Raw genomic sequence first — 26049 nt, 5'->3', positions numbered from 1 at the left:
AACTTCTAAGAGGTTGAAATGATCATTAAATGATTTGATTCATACTCAAATTTCCTGAACACAACTAAAAACTAATAAATAGCATTCAAAAATGCCAAAACGAGGTGTTTTACCCGGGATTTAAAATCTGCGATGTCATTATAAATAAAGTCCAAGCTTCAACCACAACAAAAATGGCGCCGTTTTCAAGTCCACATCCAACGTGACAAAAAATGGTGCGAAATGATTATAAATGACATCGCGTGATATTTCCAGACGGCATATCAATTAATTAGGCTGATTAGACTTCATTTGTGAGAGCCGGACGCGTATTTTTTGTTAATTTTGACTTTTTTTATGGTTCCGCGTCACGTACGATGGAGTTCTTAGTATTATTTGGGCGCAAACATTGAAATTGTGAGCTGAACGTGAAACATGATCATTAAACTTGTGTTGACGTGACTCGGTACAAAATTGAACTAAATTTGAGTCCATTCTATGTCTATCTGTAACAAGAGTGTGCAACAAGCGGCCCGCGGGCCACAACAAGACCCGCCAAGGTATTTAGTGTCGTCCTTACCAACACGCAGAATTTTCTCCATTATGCATAAAATCCCAATCCGACAGCATAAAGGCGCTCAAAATACATATCATAAAAATACTTACTACGTTTCCAAATTTAAGAGGGGGGGGGGGGGGGGGGTTGATTACTTGCTATTAGTGATTAATCTATTGGTAACTTGAAGAAGTTTGTCATGTATAAGTCATACATGCTTCTTTCTGCATAAACACAATTGAATTTAAGTCAGAAGTTAAAGTGCATTTTCAGACCTCAAGATTAAGGGGGGCGGGAGAGGGGGGATATTGAAATTTTGGCGGGGCTGAACCCCCCATGAGGCGAGCGTAGGGAACTCATTGGCAGCTGTTATCTCACGAAAGCACTCATTTTATTAGTATATGACATGTGTTTTCTGGAGAAAAAGGCGAATATCCGTTGTTGACTTGAACGCGGACCGCGTCGCGTAAGCTATTTGGACAATTTTTTTTAGTTGGAAAATGATGACCTTTGACCCATGGCGTTTGATAAATTTCATTGATTTCGTTTGTTACAATAAACATAGCGGTTCCGCATATATCAGTGAATGTAATTGACTTTGAATAATTTAACTCTTTCGAGTCGTCGATTTTAGAGAACGAATATCTAATACTGGCCTTAATTAATATTAAAGTATGTGAAAATTCCGAAATTCGCAAAATCCGGCCTTGTATGTTTTGGGAGAACTTGTTCAAAGATATTTCACTCAAAGAGATTCATCTCTAAGCAAAGTTACGGTCGACCACGAATTGCCAAGAGCTTCTGAAACTATTTAAAACTATGGCACTGAATCGCGCGCCAGCAATTTCGAATTGACACAAGACTGGAAGAAGTCAATTCGGTCGGGAAATCAGCCAAGAAGTCCCAAATTCCGCATAAGTGAAGTTTTGGGCTGAAATCGAACCCAAATACTTTACGGAATCGAATCGGATTCAAAAAACAATTAAAAACCGCATTTGGATTTTTTCACAAAAAAATCTTGAAAATTTGAACTTGAAGACGAAATTCGAGAAAGATTGTGTTTCGTCTTCTGCATTGTGATGCGGATTACGTAACAAAGGGGACAGACTTGTCAAATTGTTTGCAAACAATTGATCAGGATATTCGCCAGACAACTTCCGGAAATGGCGGGAAATTTAATTTAAACGAAACCCAATACTCCCGCGAGCGGGAAAATCATTAGCACACTCGGCCCATTCTTAATACATACATAAATAACATCAAAATAGAGCATATCTTGCATGGCCGATTTTGGGCGAAAACGCGGTTTTGGCGCGTGTTCAAACTTTTTGTAATGTTTGATGTCAGCGGCAATTAAAGTTTTTGCAGAAAAAAGAAAGAAATTGATACTTTAATGTTTCTTTGTTACATGATAATGTACATCGCCGACTAAAGTCCAATACAACTGTATAATAGAATTGGTTGAAGAATTAAAATGACCAAATTCGAATAATTTCAATTAAAGCGGGGGATGTGAATTGTAATGGTAAGTAATGTGGACAAAAATATCGAGGCAAAACGATGGAGTAATAATTATGCATGTAAATTTATGTTCAATTTACGAAATGTCGAAACAAAACTATATCGCAATAATCTGACACATGGATTGGATTCGAAGTATTTGTTTGATTTTTCGTTCACAACGAGGCTTTGGAGAGCAGCTAGGGAACTTGTAAATCTGTTGAAGAAAAGGGTACGATTGCGATTGCCCAAGTTTTTTTTCCCCTTGATTCTGTTTATAACGATAGATTGAACGGTATGTTGTACAGATTAAAAATCCAAACATTTTGACACAAAACTATGGCTAACAACTCGGGAATAGGAATTATAATTTTAAGTAAAATACTTAAGAATCAATCCGATAAAACGTTAGAATTATTTCAGGAACCAAAATGGACAAAATGAACAAAGTTCAAGTTCGAAATTGAGGGGGAATTCGGAAAAAGTTAAAAATACTTTGAAACAAGATCCGCCATTACATTGCAAACAACACCACAACAGATCAGTAGAATCGGTTGAAAAGTAAAATGGCCAGTTTAAAATATTTAAATAAATTTATTATTTGAGGACAAACCGTATAAACTTAAACAAATGTAGTCAAAAATAATTCAAAAAATTTGAAACAAGAACCCCTATCAGTCTTTACTTATCAATGATTTGCCCAAAGTCTTCTTTAGATTGAATATGTGAAACATTCAATAAATATGAGTAAGAGACTCTTTCAGAGTGAAGAAGTGAACGACTCATAAAAACTTGGGTTTACCGCAGACACCAAAGTCATAAACTTCAATCGTTCAACGCGCGTTTCATCAGATAAATTTTTCCGATTTTTGTGAATGTCAGAAATTTTTTTGATGAAAAATTCGTTTTTAATGGCGTGTTTGTTTGAACTTTCGCTGTAAACAAGCCTTTGGCAAGCAGCTAGGGAAACCGTAAGGACATTTGAAGGCAAGATTAGAAAAAATTGCGATTGCATGAATGTATTTAGAAATGTATATTGTTTGGTAACGGCTTCCGTTCAATTTTTTAGATTCTACTTCATCGTAACTTCTATCCCATTTCAATCCCAAATGCATTGATTGAATAACCAATGACTTCTACATGTAGAATTACGTGTGAATATAGCAAATCTGCAGAAATCAACAAAACTGCGATCGAGCTCATGATATTTTAGTGGGAAGATGAAGTCCAAACTTATAAATTATATGGTTTTTGTATCCATAATGCAGGGGATGTTCATGAGAAAATGGGAAATATAAAAATGGCTGTTGAATTATACAGAATGGCATTGAAAGACTATTGCAAGTTTGACTACGCCCCTCTTGTAAAGCGCGGCGCACTACCGTTTGAGATCATCTGGTTCAGACGAATAAATTGTGTAAAAACGCCGAACTAGAATAAATTCAAAGTCCAGGGGTATTCGAAAAAAAAATCAAACAACTGCTGTTTGTGAATACTTCAAAAATTTGAAACAACACACACACACACACACACACACACACACTACATTTCAACCCACGTTACAACAGATCATTGAGATTGGTTGGAATATAAAATGGCCAAATTATAATATTCAAATACATTTAAATAGAAATCGAATAACCCAATGTACTCTATATTCTTTCAGAATGTATTAGAAATATTAGCTCAGGGGTTCTCCAACTTTTGGTGTTATGGAGCCTACGAAAAGAATGGCTATTAGTTACGTATACCCACAATAAATTCATAAAATTTGAAAACTTCATTGTTAGAACATTGAAACTTATGTTATATTTGAATTACATTGTTGCTTTATTTTATTAATGCCGTTATTTTTTCTTTGAACAGTTACAAATTTAATCAAGTCAGTATTTTAATAAGTAAACGAATAGCTCGCGGAGCCTCTGCATTTCTCTAACGAAGCCCTGGGGCTCATCACGGAACACTTTGAAAACAGATGCACTTGAACAGGGTGGTCCAAGGTTGTGGGCTCCGCGGGCCACAAAATTATTTTGGCATTGGTCGCGGGCCACAATAGTACCAAGGTAAACAGTGCAATACATAACAAAGGATTTCTATTCTGTAAACACATAGGTATCAGGCATTGCCAACCTAGGGTAATGGAATCCGCATTCGATGTTTAGTTTTCTATCATGCCTATATTGTTAGCATATATTCACAACCGCGGGCCTGGGTTTGGTCCATCCTGCACTAGAACAGGGCTACTCAACTATTTTTACCGAAGGTCCGCATACAAAACTTCAAAGATATTTGGGTCCAGTCTTTCCAGAAATTATAACACGCAATTTCTCGGTCGACTAATGATTATTCAACTTTACAATTTTTTTTATCGCCTAGGGAGGGCAATATTATTGTGGGAAGGTTTTCAAATATTTTGTGGGAACAAGCTGACGAGATAACAGCCAATGTGCCGAAGGGAGAGGAAGTCTCGTGGGAGTGAGACCAGTTTTCCGCCAGACGCTAAAATGTTAAATTCCTTGATGACAGCTCGATGTGTCTGTAGGCGTCAGAACAGTCAAACTAGAAAGACTCTGTTATTGAATTAGGAATTGGTAGCCAGCCATTTACCGCTGTTACTTTCTCTGTGGCTTTTCCCTCTATATACGCGGTTCACGATCAAAAAACTTAATTTCTTGCTGGTCATGACATTAGGTAAAGCATGATCAGGGTTGAGGAAGTTGACTTGAAAACAATTTGTCATCGAAGCAAGCCATTCAACGCTTCTGCCCTATCTTGTGGCCTCGTCCTCTATATTTGCGACCTCCGACAGAAAAAAATATTTCTTTTTTTAATCTGGACGTTAGATAAAGCAGGGTGAGAGTTGTGGAAGTTGCCTTGAAAAACAATTTTATCGAGTCGGGATTTCTTATAATTATAATCGGAATGAAAATTCTAGTTTTAAAGCTAAAAAAAGGCATTAAATTGACAACGTCAGCGGTTCTCAACTTCTTTCTTTTATGGCTTATTTTAGTTGCGCAAAAACTCCGTGACCTATTAATTACAACATACAAAAAAATCTGCCAATATAGACTTCTTCACTTTAATAATTAGAATGAAAATCACCACTCAGTAGCAAAAACAGCATCGTCATTGATTGCTACTACAATCAGACAATCAAAGAGTCTTACATACGTCAAAGTTTTCAGTGTCAAATTTGATTTTCACAGAATTGTGAATGCCCACCTGGAGTCGAGGTCGTTTTGCAAATGGATCGGAGTCATATTCAGATTTTAACCACCTTCACCGCCCTGCTAAAGCTGCCTCCTTGATGATTGAACATATATGACCAACAGTCCTATTTTTCTCAATAAAAACGAAATTTCTGACCCATTCGTTGAAAAATGTTCGCCATCCCCGACCTAGAACACCGAGCTATTTTAATGTGGACTTCCCTGGTCCAATAACCTCATAAGGAAAGTATAAGCCAAGTTCATAATTTTATAAAGTCTTTGAGAGCTAGTATTATTCCCAAATAAATTCTAGAATAGCTGACAAATTCGAAAATAGACACTCGTTTATTCATTCTTTTTATATCCCAACCGTCATTGAACAAAATGGCGTCGACGATTTCAGTTTGTCAGCCAAGTCGGGGAAATGATTTTTGCCGAGTTATGTTCGATCTACTGTGGCCCTCATGTGACTGTGGTTTGAATTCTGGCTGGAAATACATGAGGTTGCGAATGCGGCTGATGTGGTTCTGGTTTGAAATTGGCGACAAGTGCTGTTTGTCAGTAAGTAAGTTCACATACTGAAAATTCAGTACAAACAGTGAGGTAAAATGAAAATAATGCATTTCAGCGTGAAGGAAGACGCGATAAACCGTCATCTATGTGGAAGTCTAACAAAGATAGCTTAACAAATTTCACTAACAGAAATGGGCCATTTAGGAACGTTTAGGGACCTGGTGTTCTAGTATCATTCGTTATGACGCGATATTTTTGCCACTAATTTCATAAACTTTTTTTTTTCATGTTTTCAAAATTTCTCGTGACCAAACTATTCGTTTTCAACACTAACGTGTCCTGTGTGTAGAGATGGAGACTATATTTCCGCTAACCGCCAGGTTATCCTAAAAATTGTTTGTTGCCAAATATCAAGGCCTTATGGGAATATAGAGTCACATCAACCGTCAGCCCTGTGCTTCTGGAATATACTCTTCGCTGGTATGAAATAGGCGGCGGGTGTTATAGTGGTATTATTCTGACACTAATTTTCTAAACTAGTTTTTTTATTTTGCATATTTTGGGTTAATTTAGAACAGTGGTGTGCAACCGGCGGCCCGCGGGCCATGAATCGGAGCCCCAAGTCATTTAGCGTGGCTCTTGTCAACACTCAGATTATTTTCCATCCGACCCTTTATGTATAAAAAGGCGCTCACATGGATAAAATACATATTGTTTTTGCTTTTGTCGTTGCGTTAAATATATTTTGCCGTTTTGCCCGGTGTATTTCATTACTGTAAGGCTAAGCCATAGTTTTTTCATTGTGCAAATTTTTGTAATTCATTGCTCTCATGAAAAACTAATATATTTGTATGGCCTGCTAGATTTCTAAAGTTAGTTAGATGGCCAGCCGACGAAAAATATTACACGTCCCTGATATTGGAAGATGGATACAAAATACATGTTCAGAAAAAAATGCATATACATGTTAACGAAACATGTTTTAATGTTTAAACCCAATTCCCCCAAATAAATTAAAATTTTGGCATTACTCCTAAAATTCCAATCCCATCTTGTCTGTTTGTTTCAGGCAATTTATTCTCAGAATTCCCTCAATACACCTCTCACCTCCAAGAAATTCCGAAACCAAAAAATTCGAATCATTACCAAAACCGCCCAAACAATTCTCTGCTACTCACTCCCCAAATTTAATTTAATTACCTCCTACCACTCAAAAAAATGAATACCTTGTCCGCTTGTCGCAGGCAATCTATTCTCCGGATTTTTCCTTTCTGGTCCGGGTTGGACAAAATACAACAAACCGGTTTCTTTCCGGTGATTGACAGGACAAAATCCTCCCTGAATTCGGGTCGAATATCTTTCCGAAGTTTTGCAAGAAGCCGTGACGCCCATTTCTGTTGAACCTTTATAAGGAAAGTATTCAATTTCTATGTGCAATGGAAGTATGTTTTATAAATTTATTCCCAAAGACTTTCTGGTTTTGAGCTCACACACGTATATTTGAACACGGTAACAATGCAGAGTAAGTAAATTGAAAACAAAAATATGACCCACTAAATATTTTAGGTATCGCGATTGTATTTCCGGGTTGGGTTCACAGTTCCGGGTTCAAGATTAAATTAGGGTTCAGGGTTAATATTTACACCATCAACAACTCAGCAATAGCAAATTAGAAAAATCAAAAATTGAATTCATTTCTATTTTTCGGGTAGAGCCTCTATTTCCGGGTTTAGGTTTACACTTCCGGGTTCAAGATTGAGGGTTAATTTCAACACCGTCAACAACTCAGCAATAGCAAATTTTAAAAGTAGTACGAAACACTGGATACCAGTGGCTGCCTTCACAGAATCTCGTTTTGAGTGAAAAATCGCGTGAAGGAAAACTCACTTCTGGTTTTTCATGCAATAATTCCTCTTTCACTGCCCTCTCTTCCTCGGAATTCATTCGTTTCTCATGTTTTTTGAAATATTTTCTTTTCCTAGCTTGCAGGTTGAACCAAGTGTAAGCAAAACTTTTCACGTGGGGGAGGAGCGCCTCGATAAACGGGTGAAATTCGTCCTGAAATAGGAAATTATGGAATTTTAAGGGCTTTGTATTTTGCCCCTGATTTTGTCCATGTACGAGTCACAATCTGGCACATTATACCAGGTATACATACAATAAATCAAGTGAATTTTCATTTTAATATGACTTGCCAAAAGAGAGGATGCAATATAAACATTGTTCTCCTAATCATTTTTGATCTCTGGACTCCGAGTAAAATCGAGTCAAGAGTCAAATCGAGTCACGTCTCAAGTGACGTTGGGTTGCGAGCTTGTTTAATTTTGATCAGAAATGAATCGGCCGAAACAGGCACTTTTTTACGAAAATATAAATGTATTACGGGTACCAAATTGAAAAATGGATATTTATATATTTTGATGTTATGCATCACCTGGATAGAGCAGAAGCTGTAGGGCGGTGTGTCGTAGGCTAGCATTGCTGCCGCAGTGTTGGGGCTTATACCTGCAGCACTGTTGTGCCGGTGGTAATGCAGCGAGGGGTGAACAAACTCTTCCCCGGGGCGGGAATACCCTTGTTGGGGCTGTTTGTGTTGGAATTGGGACAATGTAGCAACTTCCAGGACCCCGGGGTCTGTGAGATTAGTTCTAGGGGAAGATGAAGACCCAATTCCCGCTGCTAACGCCGCTGCAGCCGGTCCCGCTAATAACTGCGGGTATCTTTGCGCCGCTGCCGCCACAGCTGCTACACTTAAGTTTGCGGCTGTAGACCCGCCCCCTGTAGGGGGAGCTAGAGATGCTGTAGTCGGGGAGGGGAAATTCCCCGAAGTAGCGAAATTTCCGATACTCCCAACAATGTTTTGAAGTAATTGTGTGTGATGGTGGGAGGACAAAAATTGGGGATTTTGGGGGGTGTGGTACTGCTGGCTACCAAGAAAAGCAATGTCGTCTGCCGTTAGTCCCCCCTCGCTGTGCTGGTTACGAAGTCTCTGGCGACGCTCAGCGGCACTCAGCACGCTTTCGTCAACAGAAGCGCAATGTCCCCGTTCCCGGAACGCCAAAGTGGGGTCCGTGCGGCCCCAACGATCAATATTGCTCCCGGTATGTGGCGCAGGCCCAGAAGTAAAAAAACGCGAAGTTTCCGAACTTCCTGTGCTGTAACTCCTCTTTAAATTTTCATGTTGGGCTTTCAAACCCCTTGTAAATGCGTTCTGCCCCAGCGGGTAAGATGTATACCCCGCTAATGTGGATGGATCCTGAAAAACGACCCCCGTTTCCGGGTTGGGGTTATGAAAATATTGCTGCTGCCCCGTGTGGTATTGTGATGACTGAGTCCGGTACGATACTGCGGAAGCCAGATCGATTGTTTGGTTGTGACTATCCGGAAAATCCGGAAATCCGTAACCTCTATCCGATTGTCTTGTTGTAATCCGGTTATATGCAGTAGATCCGGTTGGAAGTGAACTCCGTCTACCAGTTATACTAAGTCTATCCGCTAAAGGTATCCGTAACGGCCGGATTTCAGACTGCAATATTGCTGAGTGGTCCGCTGTGTTTCCAAATATCGAGAAATCATGTGTCATACCACATTAAAGTAAACATTAGGAGTCTATGGCGATTTTTAAGAAAAATTTGGAACAAAAATCTGTGGAGAATAAATAAAATGTAACGAAGTATTGTGTACCATAAAGCAGTGATTCTCAAACTTATTGAGTCACGCCTTTTTAGAATTTGTCAAATTTTGCGCCTCACCCCAAAAATAATTAGTCAACGATAAGCTACAAATAACAGATAGTAAGGCGAAAGTATGTTTCATACAAAAACACGTTGAAAATGCGTAGATGGAACGTAAAAACCAAATAAAGAAATGTAAATATCCAAAATACGGCAACAAGATCAAGTCAAACAAATATTTTTATTTTTAATTAGCTTCACGTCCTCTCAGCAATTGTCTACGCCACCTTTTGGAGCGCGTTACAGTTTGAAATCGCTACTTTAAAGCATTTATCTAGTTTTTTCGAAGCAAGAACTCGGATTTCCTACAGAAAGCATTGCCTCGACCGACTCCTTTCTTAAACGTGAGAACATTGAGCAAACGGCGATTTATAACGCAAGCACACCAAATCGGACGAAATACACAAAAAGTAATTGAAAGAAAAGTACAATTTACTAAAGTAAGTTCTACTCTAGCCTAAATGATACCGATAAAAGAGTTAAAAGCCACTAACTGATGCTTCAGAAGATGAGTTTAGTTAAATTAACAACAAGGGAACAATAATCAAATATTTGAAAATTAAAGATCATATAAAAGTGTTATCAATTATATAAAAGCAAATTGAACTAAAAGCAAAATTTCGATTGAAAACTCAGGCCATGCGAATCCGGATAATTACGTCCCACTTACATGGCCCGCCAACCTCGCCAGTTTTTAATTACTGATACTTCGTAAACTAACAAAATCAGAAAATCATAGGTATCATATCACAGCAGTCATAAAATGCAAACTTTATGGTAAAACTGATTCGGACAGACTTATTGATATACTGAGACTCGAAATTTAGGCAAATTAGATATTACCCAATCTATGGGTATTTTAGTTTAGTTTTAGTATTTGAAAAAATGATTTCTCACAACAATGACAATCTTAACAACAAGAACAGCAAGATTATTTTAAGGCAGTGGTGCGGATGTGCAAACTGTATCCCGCGGGCCAAAAGCGGCTCACAAGAAAAAATAGCGCAGCCCGCGGAGGAGCGCCAATTTTAAATGGTGTGCGACCCGCAATACGAGTTTTTAATTTAGTTTAATCTGGTACGTGCAAGTAATTCCGATCCCTTTGCGTCGCAAAGATATACCTTAGTCCAATTATCCATGCCTATGACGTCATAATGCCCTAACAGTTAGCTTGTGCGAAGCGAACAGCGCATGTCATTAGATTAACATTTAAAAAATTTGTGCCTGCAACTACTAGAAAGCCTATGTTGAATAAAAGTGCGGCCCGCGGTTTCACCCACTTATTTGTATCTGGCACTCCTGTATTGAAGGTTGAACACTCCTGTCCTTATGTCCTAAGGTGTAGACGTCCGTCGTCCTGAATAATATTATCGAAAATTTAATCTTGAAAAATATTTTTCTTGAAACCTTAGATTTAAAATAATGCGAGAAATTAGAAACAAAACTGAGAATTTAAAAATTTCTTAATCGATCGAAACTGAGTTTTAATTATCCAGGATAATTCCAGACGAGACACAAAGGCTTCGATCAATACTACACGTCGGGTAATTTTTTAATCGATGGATAAATAAAAACGAAAATATAACTTTTTAATTCAAATTTTTTAGATAATTAATGAAAAATGGAGAACCTGGCACATAGATGTTAAAAAAGTGGCTCAAACGAAATAATTACGATTAAAATTATTTGAAAAAAACACGGGAAATGAGAATTGATGTCTTTTATTTAAATTTTAACCTTTTAACAAGACAGCAATGCTTAAGTATGTGGACACAGGTATGCAATCACATTAGACTACCGGTACCGCAGTCTTCCCTAGTAACCACTAGATAACAACGACCGTTAATCAACAATCGAAAAGCGTTTGACTCTTGCGTAGCATGAGAGAGGTCGCAGAACCGCTACAAATAATTAATTTTGAAGGCGTCATCACAAAAAATTTCAATGTGAAAATGAGTCAGATATAGGCCCACAGAAAAAGAACACTAACAACAACAACATAACAAAAAGATCTAGAAGTTCGTTTCGATTCCAATAACATTCTTTACTGCCAAATATATCAAATTAGAACACAACAATTAATTAAAAGAATTCTGAACAATGTAACAGTTAAGGCATTGCAATCACCGGATATATATCGAACATTCATTTATATAGGTAAAGAAGAAAGCCAATGACGACTTGATCATATAGCGAACAGTGTTCTCTTATGCGAATGCCAGTCCAGGACTGTTATGTTGAATGTTAAAACTATCCAATAATAAGTTCTAGTTCATTTCTATACTATGAGCATGTTGGGCTGATCTACCTTAGTAAGATCATATATGATTTGAACCTAAACCGAGATATAATGAACGCAAGAAAAATAGCAGCATCGGCACTTGTACATTTGGGCTAGATTATTCTGTTCCGTCACGCTTCAATTAACAAATTCTGATAAATTTGGTAGCTTCACGGCAGACGGAACTCCGCCTAATAACCGAACACGAGGGCTCTTAACTTTACACAAACACCACTTGTGACAACATAAAGCATTTCAATTGTTCGATCACAAATGAGCGTCCTTAGCAGACGACACATGTCCGACAAAACGTGACGACATTATATGATTGATTATGACATCACGGTACATTGCTTCATTTTACTGCAACATGATTTATGTCGTCACTATAAATTTACCTGCCCAACTCAAGATAATAAAATTGAAAGCGATAAACAAGAAAAATTCATTTTACATTTCGCTTTGATACAATCATTGGCAGCCCGCAGGACGGAAATTCGGAGAAGGTGTAAAAACCTAGAGTCTATAATAAAATTAAACCAACGAGATAATTTATGCAAAACCCATGCATTTGAAAATAATTAATTGCCTACCTAATCTAATACCCGACATAGACTGGTAGCCGGACGAGAGGACATCGTTCGCCACATGATTAAGCTGTCCTATCGGCTTTCCTCTCCCCCGAGGTGAACATAAAAACCCTATCCTGACTCGCACATCGTACAAAATAATTTCAAGCACACGAGACAAACACAAAGCATGAAAACACACAAAAAACGTCAAAATTAGTTTAAATCGTAAAACATCAAAGTAACACATGTGCAGCACGTAGAGGGGGCATAGAGGAAGCCGCCCAGGCAGCACGTTATTGGGGTAAGTTTGTTGTTTAGTTTGATGATTTAAATATTGATAATACACAAATTCACTCTTACTTGACCTTCAATTTATTCATTCCTATCTATAACAACATCTATAATTTGTTTATCCCCCAAATTATTTTTGAAGTTAGGTATAAGGGGCAGCATTATCAGAATCTCACCCCGGACAGCAGGAAATTTTGACACGACCCCGCATATGTGGCAGCATACAATATATTTGGAAAGACAATGAGATACCGGAGAAACGTTTGGGACATTTAATTAATTGTGTTATTTTAACTCCCAGATCTGTACTTCAAGTCTTTAAATTACTGATTTTACAAATATCCTGTTATTCTAAGTGATTCAAGAGTCTTGCTGCACATTACCACGAATATATTTTTATAACGTTACGGCTGACGAATTTCCTCAGATATGCATAGTTCAACTCTAACAGAGAAAGCAGTTGTATGCATATTTGAACAATCATTGTAAAATTATGGAAGTTATGCAAGGTAAACGTCCTGTTATGGTCCGCCATTAATTTTCTGATTCGTCTTTTTCAGTGGCGAAAACTTAACCTAACACTCAGCTACCGTCACACTTCCCATTTCGAATTAATCACAAACCCCTATTCCAAATACGCCCTCAAAAATGCTCAAAGTGTCATCATACTGCACACGTATCAAGAGCGTACAAGGTAAGAAAGAATCGAGTACGTTATAGAGAAAAAAATGCCACGATATTTTCTATTCTAGTTTCTGTACCGATATCTAATTTTCTGATTTGTTTTATTTTATTCTGATTGGAGGTGGACTCATTTAGTAATATAACGTCAGTATTCAGTAATATGACTTCAAAGTTACTAAGATGTCGTCACACTTCCTGAGATTTTAAATCCAAATAATGGCTAACCGTGTACTATATAGCTAAACCGCTCAATGCTGGCTTAAATACATTTATATGAAAACATTGTTATCACACTATAGGTAGCTCAAGTGTTGTTGCATTTTGAAGAATGGCATAAGTATGATACATATATAAAAAACGACGCGAAATCTATAACCCGAGTCTGGTAAAGCTTGAAGTCAATCCTGGATATTGCGATGAAATAACAAATTGGTTTCGACTGCAGATCGACTAAAGAGCCCGCACTTACAACAGTGGTTTGTTTTGCTTTAACAGCTAGCAATGCAATAACTTTAGATATATACCATTATCTGGAGTACAGGGCCTCATTTATAACCTTTGACCTAAACCAACGATGCCCCGGAAGTTACATTTCATTTTGTATATACGACGGAATTCGCTCTAAATAAGATTCTGTCCAAGAAGCTACGTTATAGCAATTAAAATAACTGTTCATCGCCAAATAATTTCAATTCACCGCTGATCTCTGATAACACAATTTCATAATTATTCTGTCCAGTCACGCTTCATTGCACAACTCAGAGCTTTTTTCAATCAACTCGAGTAACTCACAAAAACCAGCTTTAAGAAATCTTTCGTCTCATGAAAACTTATCCAACGCTAATCTTTGACTATACAATATTATAATTATGCTGGCCAGTAATGCTTGATTGCACAAAAGTAGCCCGACCTCACAAACCACATTCTGTCCAGCTATGCTTCCCTGCACAACTTAAGTCGACATAATTCATGAAAACTGCCCTAATCTTTAACGAATTCATATTCAAATGACAATTCTAGCGCTAATCTCTCCCTATACACGCGTCCGTGACCCCCCCTCTACACAAAGTTGAAGTATCAATAAAGTACAAACCACCATAGATGTCCCGATGATAAATTCCACGATATAGACTCTATTTATCATTGTGCCAAGTATGATAGGATCACAAGCTCTCGATACCAATAAGCACCAATGTCAAGGGTCAAGTTCGTCGCCGGCGCCTAATTGTCGCGTCACAAGTACTGTAAACTAATCTCAACTCGATTGTCGGGTCGAGAACTTAGAATATAAAAATAAAAAACTTTGAATTGGGAGGCGCTCAACTCTCAGAACAAGTCTCTGCATAAGCAGGCAGTGATATGTATGGAGTTCCTGTGCTCATTGGCCAATAATTAGTCAACCGTATAGAAGAGTGTACTATTTTTGGTACTCCGAAGTATGCAAACCAAGATGGCGGACACGTAGTATGTGTACCAGGTTAGGGTTAGGCTATAAATTTATTCCGATTTTTCTTATTTTAGTTCTATTACGAGTTTGGAGACTAGCTAAGTGACCTCCTTAGTATTTGTACCTGAAATTATGGCCTAACCCTAACCGGGTGCACATACTACATCCCAGTGTACGCCATCTTGGTTCACATACTCTGGGAGTATCCTATTTTTTGCATGGTGTCCCGAAAAATTCACCCCAAAATTCTGGAAAAAGTCGAAAAATATGCCATTATGCAAAGAATTAATTATGAATAACTTCAAAATATAGTTTATGGTTGAATTTTGTCTCGGTGGAATATTTTACAGAGAAAATAAGAGTATAATTGTTCCAAGACTGTTTTGCGCAACTTGACCAATAAATAAAATACTAATATGTCCATAAAGTCCTAAAATTTTTCAAAATTGCAAAGCAAATTTATCGATACCTTATATTGTTTTGATCTTCATTCAAATTCTAAAATTTATCATAGTCTTTGTACAATGAGCCATGTCGTTTTCTAATATTCATATTTGACCCCTCCCCCCTCTTCCCCCCCCCAAAAAAAAATTCGAGCGTTTAAATATTCCTCACTTTGCATTTTTTTATTTCTTTATTCCTCCCTCTCGTCACAATGACCCTGATTGTTACACGTGCTTCTTATTATTATATAAGCGTTAGTCTAGCTCTTGTACATAAACTGTTTTTATAAATATTTTTTCATACTAAATTTTAAGCCTCCTGCCAGTAACTAAGTCTAGTACCTGTAATGGCCCACTCAGAAAAATAAATGCCCACCCCTGCTCTAAAGTAACATTTAGTCTCTTAAATCAATTTATCTTTTCTTGTTATTACTCTATTTCGCAACCTAATTCGACGTATTTCCTATCGTTCTATGTTTCTTTGGAAAGACAATTAATTATCCATTTATTCTGACGCAAAATACGGTCACGCATTTACGTACGATACACGCAGACTTTTACGCAAATTGACGTATAACAACTCGACTAAAATTAAACGAGAATTCTAAAAAAGAAAACTCATTGTAATCATTTAGGTTGCAAATAAAATTTTCGCGGGATGACACTTTATTTTGCATCGCAGCCTTGGACCGGAGTTTCGGGTCTGTAGTTGTTCACTATTTTATTATTAAAAATTTATTTGAGACATTTTTAAAACAAAATTCTAAAATGAATGTCCACTCCCAAAATTGCAAAAAAAAATTTACATTTAATTTTTTGTTATTACATAATATTTTACAAATCTTAATGATATTGGAAACATTTTAAAATTTTTGTTATTCATTCCGAAGTTGAACTTGGAGTCAATTGTTTTTTTGAACCCGGAGTCCGGTCGGAGTTAATTGATCAAGACCGAAATCGGAACCTTATTTGGAGTCGTAGTCCGGAACCGGAGATATTTCAAACGCCTAGTTATTTTTCTAAGCCCGGAATTAATAGTCGAAGTCGATATAATAATCCGTATCCGAATAGAAATTTTCCTGACTCCGACTGAGTCTATTTTTGTTAACCGGATTCTTTATCCGGGTCCGAATATAAATTCCTCCGACTCCATCGGTATCCAGCTAGACAATACAAAATGGCGGGTGTGGTTTCCTATCCCGTGCAATTAAGCCGTGTTTCTTCGTTAAGTGTTTTTCGACCACAAGAGAATTGAGATTTAATCCAGAAATTTTTTAAAGTCTGTCAAGTTAGGGCCGTCCATAACTTTTAAAGATTATCCCTGGGAAACGTTTGAAGTGGATTTAAAATAGAAAAAATCATGTTGGTAGCGAAGTAGCAAAAATGATTTGAGTTCAAATCGAATGCTTTTAAAAACTTTGACAATTCGGATGGAATTTTGAAGTAAAAGTTTCATACGAGTGTTGGTGCATTACAATTTTCGGTGTTCCCGTAGTATGTGTACCAGGTTAGAGTTTGGCCATAAGTTTATTCCGATTTTTATTTAGTTTCATTACGAGCTCGGGGACTGTCTGTGTTAGCGAAGTGAATATACCCATGCCCATCGGTTTCAGCTCTTTTACACAACTTGATGTTAAATAGACGAACAAAATCAGTTACCTCCATATTGGTACAAATACTTTTGAAGCGTCGAATTTTCAAATAAGGCTTTATAATAAGTCCCTGAAGCGTTGCAAATTACTGGGATAATGCAACAAGTTTTGCATGCCAATGCCAAACTTTTCTAATTCATGATACATTTCCTTTGACGAAAATTTGCCCAAAATAACATTAAATTGCGCCGCGGAAAAGTACATCCAATATATCCTAATAATTTACAAGTAAGATAGTTATCCTTATTTTTCTCCTTGCATTATAAGCATACGGATCCATCGGCACAAAAGAATAGAAGAAGGATAAAACCAAATCATTAGCGCAAGTAATCATAGAAATACTTTTAAATTTTTCTGTACACTATATATTTGTATTCATGCGCAGTAGGACTCTTGAATTGCATAGAATAGTCATGTTTACTCATGCTACAGCATCATACGGATCCGCTATCCCAGGAGTGTGCAAACTTTAATACAGAAGGGTTAGATAAAATAACTGGGTTAAACCGCGGGCCGTGGCATATAGACATAGTTTTTGAAACGCAATGGAGTTTGGATTACTTGCACGTACCAGATTAAACTAAATTGAATACTTGTTTCGCGGACAGAACACCGTTAAAAATTGGCATTTCTCCGCGGGCCGCATTTGACCCGCAGTATGCACACTCCCACACTACCGCATTGAGGAAGGATTGGGAGTCAGTTTCGCGTAGTCTCTACTGATAATCATAGAGATGCCGGGAATTACTGGCGATAGTGTAAGCACAGCTGGTCAAGCCCCGCGTTCCTAAACGCATTGTAAAGAAAATTGGCCAAGTTAACGTGGAATTATGTCTAGAAAAAGTTCTGTAATATATTACACACTAAGTCAATGCGATACATTGGCTTGTTTTCGTGTATAAACGATTTAATTTGCGGAATGTTACGAAGCGTTTCTCTAGCTTTTCTCGGCTTGGAATATCTACGCTTTTTATCTCGCTTTGCGAAACAACAAGAAATTAGAAAGTAAAATTGGTGGGTGATTGACGAAATACTTAGCTCATGGTAAAATTAAAAAGTTTTCTGTAAAGTTGACATGTAAAAAATAGAGCCAACGGTTAACGATATTGAACGGTTAACAAAAATGTCACGCTTCCAGACTTTGAGTCAGTTGTTGCCATTAACTTGAAAACAAGAAGCCCTCCTGCTTTTTCAAACGCACCCGCTTCCCCATCACCAAAAATATACAAATGAGGAAAATGAAAATCAAACGGCTCTCATACTCCAAGTACTTTACCTCAGTAAAAGTGTAGTAAAAAAAAGTAAATAAATAAAAATAAAAACAAAGCCACCACAGTCGAAGCGCTTGACAAAGTTTACCTAGCTATATCTTCTCGGAACAACTAACGCGCTGTGACAGGATGGAAAACGGAACTGCTTCTTATAATCCAACTCTAAGACGTTATTCATTGCACACTGACGTCCACAGATAACAGTCATAACATAAATACGCATATTGTTTATTACTAATCGTCTGCAACTGATTAGCGTCGATAGATGTGATGGGGACGGGACTGGGCAAAGGTTGAAAAGTACATTCTTACTCTGTTTTCGAGGTATTCAGATATCCGAATCCGGACCCAAAATATCAATTTTTTGACTCCGACTATAACCCAAATTAGCAAAATACAAAATGCAATTACTTTGGCGTTAGCAATACCAATAGAAAATATATTCACTCAGTTATCCGGATATCCGACTCCCAGGGTAATAAAATTTAGACTCCGACTTTAACCAAAGCTTAAGCTTGGCTAAATTTGAAACTTGAGTTGGTTGTCTAATTCTGTTTCTGCTATTGGTTTGTGGATTCTGGTTCCGGATATCAAGTTTGTAGATCTTGCATTGTGCAAGATTTGGATACAGGTGTACATGAAAAGACGAAATTGGATGCGAAGAAAGCGTTTTTGCACAACAATTATTCCAACACGAGGCGCTTCAGAAGTTTGTGCACCAAGTTGGCAGACACCGAAACGTCGTATGTGTACCAGGTTAGGGTTAGGCCGTAATTTAAGGTACAACTACTACAGGAGTCACTTGGCTATTCCCCGAATTCGTAATAAAACTAAAATAAGGAAAATTGGAATAAAATTAGGGCCTAACCTGCTGGTACACATACGACGTTTCGGTGTTCGCCATCTTGGTGCACATACTTCTGGAGCGTACTTCTATGTGTACTATTTTGCGCCTCTGTGTAATATCACAATACATATATAACACGGAGTAAAGTTTGTTATCCTTGAGTCAACCGGATATCCGACTATCGAGTTGATAATATTTTGACTCCGACTTTAACCATGGTCGGCTTTGGCTACAGACGTACAGGGAATGGCAAAATTAGTTACGGAGAAACGCGTACGATCTATTCTATAAGCAAGTTCTTTTGTACTAAAACCATGTGTATAAACCGAGTACAGTTTGTAGAACTCTCAGTTTTTTGCGGATTTGGTTACAGACGTACAAAGAACCGTAAAATTAGTCGTGTAGGAGTGAAAACAAAAAAACTTTGCAAAACTGTAACAAAACGATCGGTATGCATATTCTGTGCCCAGAAACCCAGCGCATATATATCCATCGGTTCCATTACATTTGAACCCACGTACATTTGAACCCATGACAATTGCACCTGTATGCTGTTGCACCTATGGAATTTTTTTTGTTCCACGGATAGTTGAACCCATACTAACCCTAACCCATGGGTTTTAGCACCCGCATATAGATTGAACCCGTGGATATACGCATGAGTTCAAATGTACATGGGTTCAAATGTACGGTCACCATATCCATCGCTCCCTACCTCCTTTTAAAATGTGATAGAACTCAGTATTATGCATATATATTAATTTTTCGAAACTTGAAATGCTTTTCCGACCTGCAATACTCTTGAAAATTCCGTATTCCGGCCCCGTTATAGCTGTTACGGTATGATTTGGAAAATAAGAAATTTTAGACGCCCTCGGAAAAATCCTGGATACGCCCTTGCAATATATTTATATTCCGTGTCTAAGCTTGTAGTTTCACAAATTTGATTGACATCCAATAGAGCGGTGAAATATCATTTCACAACTCATTTAGCCTTCTAATACACATCTTCGCGCGCCAACTTTTTATTCATCGTGAACAAATTCGTTCGTGAATCATCATTTTTTATAAATAGTGAATCAGCGATTTTTAATGTGACGTGGCCAAGTAGAATATATTTGTAAATGCAATGATTCACATCAGCATTGGAAAGATATGAACAATGTATTGCTGCAGTCACAGCATATTAAAACGTCACAACTGGTAAGAAAAAGTTCAGGCAACGTTCCAGATGTCTATACATATATGATTCAGTAGCCAACGTATAGAAATAAAATGCACTTTTCATGTGATAGATATAGTTACTCTCATTATAGGTAGGCGTATGTGTATATTGCTACATAAATAATAGGGAAAAGCATACGAGTTATATACTTGACAATATCCCGCGGGCCAAAAACGGCCTTTAAGTAATTCAATCTGGCCCGCCTGATGCTGCCACAACTAAACTAAAACCAAATTTTGATGTTTTAGGTAAAAAAATAGCTCAAGGAATTTGTTAAGATTGCGATTAAATTCATTCGTTTTGGCACGGTGCTTATTGTTTTTCACTTTTGCTTTTGTAGCACTGTGGATACTGTTCATAAAATGTAATTTTCTACTAATACTTACATAGCACGCCATACTGACGCCTGGTCCGAAAACCTTGCCTCTGGTCTATGCAGAACAACTTCATAAAGGCAATGAGGAAAAAAAAAAGATCACAATACATAAACGTATTCTAATTTCTATGTATTAACTTACCGCAGGGCCAGCTATTTCTTCCACGCTATTGGAATCGTATAATGAATGCATCGTAGGATGCTGTAGCAAAATTAAAGACGACTATTCTAAGTAATTTCCTAATTAAACTATGAACTTTTTTTTTAAAAGAAGTCTGACACCGATCATTCGAAACGTTACAAAAATGCATTTGTGCCAGGGTTGCAGCAGGACTCTCGAATCCCTTAGAACGGTCATCTTTACTCTTGCTACGCCATCCTTGCATTATGTGCAAAAATATTCACCAGCGCAAAAGCATAGAAAAATAACGAGCTTACGCCGGTTACGACAACCGCCTTGCCGCCGACGGAAGAATCATTTTTTCTCGCGGATTCCGAGCATTTAAAACATAGTATTCATAGCGATGTAGTAACTACTGATTTTCTGATATTTTTTGTTTTGTTTATTCTTAGTTTGAATAGATTAGAACAAGGGTGGGCAGAGTTTTTAGACCAGGACTGAAAATTTGTCCACTTAGACTAGTGTGACGTAATAAATTACATTTTATGAATAATATTTACAGATTTACAAAAGTAAATGTGAAAAACAATAAGCCTCGTGCTAAAACTAAATGTAATTGCAATCTCAACAAATTCCTTGAGCTATTTTTTAGTTAAAACATCAAATTTGGTTTTAGTTTGGTTGTGGCAGCGGACCGGATGGCGCTAATCAGAAAATTTGAAAAACATCATTACAACGAAGCTCAGTTGCACAAAAGAAACAGAATCAGAAAACTCTTCAAAAATAATGACGTCATACGAAATGAGGTTAGAAAAACTCCCATAAGTTAACCCTAACCTAAAAATTATGTTCATAACCCTCCAACAAAGGTTAGGCAAATTATAAATAAGTGCAAGATCACACACATTTAGGACATTCAAAAAATGATGACGTCATAATAAATGACGTCAGAAAAATACCCATAAGTTAATCCAAACCTAAATATTATGTTCATCTCCCTCAACAAAATGGTTATGCAATAACAAAAAAATTCAAGATGACTTATGTACAGGGTGTCCATGAAGTTTCTTTACTATTTCAATTTTCCTATGGAATCAGTTCTCCATATATCTTACCCAGGTTTGTTGTTTTTTAATCTAGAAATTGGTAAAGTATTTTTACTTTATTGAATACATCTGTGACAGCCAATACAATATATGGTATCGATAATTTCCCTTTGCAATTTAAAAAAAATTTAAGACTTTATGGACACCCTATCTATACAATGATAATGGTTATATTCTATCATCTGCTTCTACCTGCATGGAAAAATATCTGAGTAGCCGCGTCCAGCACTACAATTGCTATCACACTGTCGTGATTCCCCTATTTCAGTTCGCCAACTAACTCCTGTCTACTAATAGATAACGAAATAATGTCATACTAAAAAATTACACCCAAAATTTTAACGAAAAAATCGACTTTTTTCTCTTTTTCGCTACAAAAAATTCATGGCGGCCATTTTGTGTCCTGACCTCGACCTTGTAATTGCGATTTGCTACTCAGTAGTTTGGCATCATTGGACTAAATACGGATGACAAAACAAAATGGCGGATGTTACGGTAATTTGAAAATTGAAATTGCCTGTAAATTAGCGATAGATTGTTTGTGAACTCGATACGTATATTCGCATTTGTATTTTATGTTAAAAACTTCTGTCTGAATTTTCAGTGATTTTTAAAATTCCATTAATTGGAGAAGCAAGTGCCTAAATACTGTACCTTTTCTCTCTGTCTTTTTGTTGGCAGAGGGGTGTGCAACCTTTGATACAGGGGGATCAGATACAAATAACCGGGTGAAACCGCGGACATGCGTTATTCGCTTCGCATAAGCATGCATACACAGGTATAAACATTGCAACAAAAAAAAATTGAAATTACTCGCTGCGCGTCCTAGATTAAACCAAATGAAAAACTCGTTTCACAGGCCACACCCTATTCCAAATCGGCACTTCTCCACGGGTGGCACAATTTTTTCTTGCGGGCCGCATTTGGCCCGCGGGGCGCAGGTTGCACACCGATGTGTTAGAGAATACGTATGACTGACTGAGTATAACTGACTGCAAAATCCCCTAATCGGGGACTAAGATATTTCTCTCTTTAAATGAATCATAAATTCACCCCTTTCCAAAAATTATGACAACTGTGACTATTAAATCTCGCAAATCCAAGACTTCCTTTCCTCAACGAATCAAAACAAAAATGGCTTTTGTCCAAGTTTTTAAATCTCACAACAACAGTATTAAATGCATATTATCTTGGTTTTATGAATTCCCCTTCGATTAAAAATAGACGAAGCATACTATGAAAAATGCACAGTAAAATATAATACAATTTTAGCGTAATCAAAATCTCAGAAAACTAAAAGTAAGCCTTTTACAAAATCAGTCCAAACAGACTTCACGTTAAGACTCAACCAACTACCGGTCTAACGATTCCTATACGGTAAAACAGTAAAAAGTTTTATGTCAGATCGTATATATATAGCATTTGAGGAGCTTTTCTTAGAGATGGGTCTCTTTTACTACTTAAAGAGTTCGTACGAACTTGACAAAATATTTAAAAAAATGTTTGTTTTCCAAAAACAGTAGTATCGCACTTTCAATATTTAATTTCCCATTTCCTTGTTTAAAGAGGTATATATACAAGACCTAAAGCACTAATGTAAGAAATAACACCCAAATTAAACTATTTTACGATTTTTCTAACAGCGCACGCAAACTGTACACGTTTTCTGTACAAACGATGTTCTAATCATGAGGTCAAATGATCATTAATCTACAGAAAAACAACGTGTCATTGGTCATTAGACCGGAACTACATTACAACTTCCTGCGATGCAAAAAACAATTGATTGCTCAGAGACTAATTCGCAGAGATAAGGCTAATCGCGGTATAACCTGAATTCTCGCGGACGAAAATTACCCAAAATAACTGAACTATGTATGTCTGAAGAAGTCTGACCTTGGTCAGACGAAACGTTACAGAAATATATTTGTGTTAGTGTGCAGCAAGACTCTTGAATCACTTAGGATAATTATCTCCACTCTTGCTACAGCATCCTTGCAATATATGCATACGGATCCACCGGCTCAAAAGCATAGAAGAAGGATAAGTAGTCACCTAGGCTCGCAGAAACCAAATAATCAGCACAAAAAATTAATACACAAAAAATAAGCTCACTTTCGTAGTATGTGTACCCGGTTGGGGTTAAGCCATAATTTTATTCCGATTTTCCCTATTTTAGTTTTATTACGAGTTCGGGGACTGTCTGTGTTAGCCAAGTGAATATACCCCCTGCCCATTGGGTTCAGTCACTTTACTCAACTTGATGTAAAGTAGGCGAACAAAATTGTTACCGCCATATTGGTACACACACTTCTGGAGCGACAAGAATAACAACTAGCAATTCTAATGATTATCCGTGTCTCATTAAAAAAACTAAAACTATCCTTCGACGATTTTCAAGTAGCACCAACGAAAGTAAACTATAGACAGAAAATCCTATTGAGTGGTTAAAAATCTGGCGTCCCACATTCACAAATTTTGTTCTGACTTTTCATTCGACCAAAGTCAGACTTCCTTAGGTTATGATAATAATAAAATGAAAACTTTCATAAGCAATGTTCTCTCTAATTTTTTGTAGTATGTGTGCGCAGAAATTTTAGTGTGTGCGCGCTTTTTTGGAAATGACTGATATTTGTGCAAAAACCAATGAAGAAATTTCGGCGTTCTAACCGGGTAATAAGTGGGTCAACAACAAACTTTCTCAACCTGCCAACCGAGCACATTGTTACATTACATCGAAATACGTTTGTGCGCAGTAAATCTATTCGTGTGCGCACCCTCTGAAAGCTGTGTGCGCGCGCACACGCGCACACCTTAGAGGGAACACTGTTCATAAGTAAGAGTAAAATTCGCAAAAGTGAGATGCCAGATTTTCAACGATTCAATACAACTGTTTTGTTTCTTGTTACGGCAACGGAGACGTCAGTACATCCACTAACACAGGGCTACTCAACTATTTTTGACGAAGGTCCGCAAACAAAACTTCAAAATTATTTGGGTCCGGTCTTTCCAGAAATGATATTTCGGCATCCTTAAACAAGCACTTCCTCGACCGACTAATGATTAGTAGCATATTAAAATTGTTTATTATGGTGTTATAGTTCTTTTCGTATAAATTCAAAACTATAAAAGTCATTTTATAATAGGAAATTCAAAAAGTGGGGCTGATGATCCCAAATAAATAATTAGGTGCGGTCCAAATCCAATACTCGAAAGGTCCGGATTCGCACTAACACATAAGCAAGATCTTTTGTACAATAACTGGCCACTAATGCAAAAATGGGACATTAGAAAGGCCCTTCGCCCGCCACGTTTTTTAACAACGATTTAGTAATTAACCTGTTGGGGTTAGGATGATTCAGCTATTCGAATTTTCAGTGCATCTGCATTCTTAACTCTAACTTAATAAATACTAATTTTCTTATTTTACGCGTTGGTGGGGTGTTGTTTGGTAACTCCCGAAGTATGTAAACCAAGATGGCGGACACTGGAACGTAGTATGTGTACCGGGTTAGAGTTAGGCCATAAATCTATTCCAATTTTCCTTATTTTAGTTCTATTACGAGTTCGGGGACTAGTCGAGTGACTCCCGTAGTATTTGTACCTGAAATTATGGCCTAACCCTAACTGGTACACATACTACGTTCCGGTATCCACCATCTTGGTTCACATACTTCGGGAGTACCGTTTTTCGGCGGGGGAATTGTACAAAAGATCCCAAAAACAGAGAGGAAAACACGTAGTCTGGTATGTCAGCGAGATTTCTGGCAACTATAGTGTTGACAATAACTGGCGGAAAAATAGCTAGGCATACGTTACCTCAATAACCATTCAATATGGCGGTTCTGAGTCTCGCTGTAGCAAGGGTGTGCAACCTGCGTCCCGCGGGCCAAATGCGGCTCCAAAAAATAATCGTGTGGCCCGCAAAACGAGTTTTTCATTCAGTTAATCTGTTACGTAATAGTAATTCTAATCCCTTTGCGTTGTGAAACCTGTAACCGAGTTTAATTTAATATCTATGACGTTACAATGCCTTAACAGCTAACTTGTGCGATGTGAATAACAAATAACAAGATCAAAAGCCGGAGTGTGCCTGCAACTACTAGAAAAGCCTTTGTTAAATAAAGATGCAGCCCGCGGTTTCACCAATTTAATTGTATCTGGCCTTCTTGTATCAAAGGTTGCACACCCTTGCGCTATAGTATTCTTGCTGCACGTTACACTAATCAACGAAGAAAAATC

The 26049-nt window shown here is 37.4% G+C and overlaps 1 protein-coding gene across 2 annotated transcripts in view; it reads right to left on the bottom strand.

The window, feature by feature from the left end:
• The window catches only part of LOC120335128 (nuclear factor 1 A-type-like), a 98097-nt gene that overhangs the window by 24819 nt on the left and 47229 nt on the right, over positions 1–26049 (bottom strand). Inside the window, exons 1-3 of one of the 2 annotated variants that reach the window (XM_078113589.1) lie at positions 8192–9398; positions 7645–7815; positions 6984–7160 (exon numbers count right to left, since the gene is read on the bottom strand). In XM_078113589.1, coding sequence (XP_077969715.1) covers positions 6984–7160; positions 7645–7815; positions 8192–9340 — 1497 coding nt within the window. In that variant the 5' untranslated portion in view covers positions 9341–9398. Of the gene's footprint in view, positions 1–6983; positions 7161–7644; positions 7816–8191; positions 9399–26049 lie in introns of those variants that run through there. The other variant, XM_078113598.1, reaches the window with a different exon arrangement.

The sequence above is a fragment of the Styela clava genome, chromosome 1 (genome assembly GCF_964204865.1).
Source record: "Styela clava chromosome 1, kaStyClav1.hap1.2, whole genome shotgun sequence".
In the NCBI taxonomy this organism is placed as follows: Eukaryota; Metazoa; Chordata; class Ascidiacea; order Stolidobranchia; family Styelidae; genus Styela; species Styela clava.
This window is presented reverse-complemented; position numbering and strand designations above follow the sequence as displayed.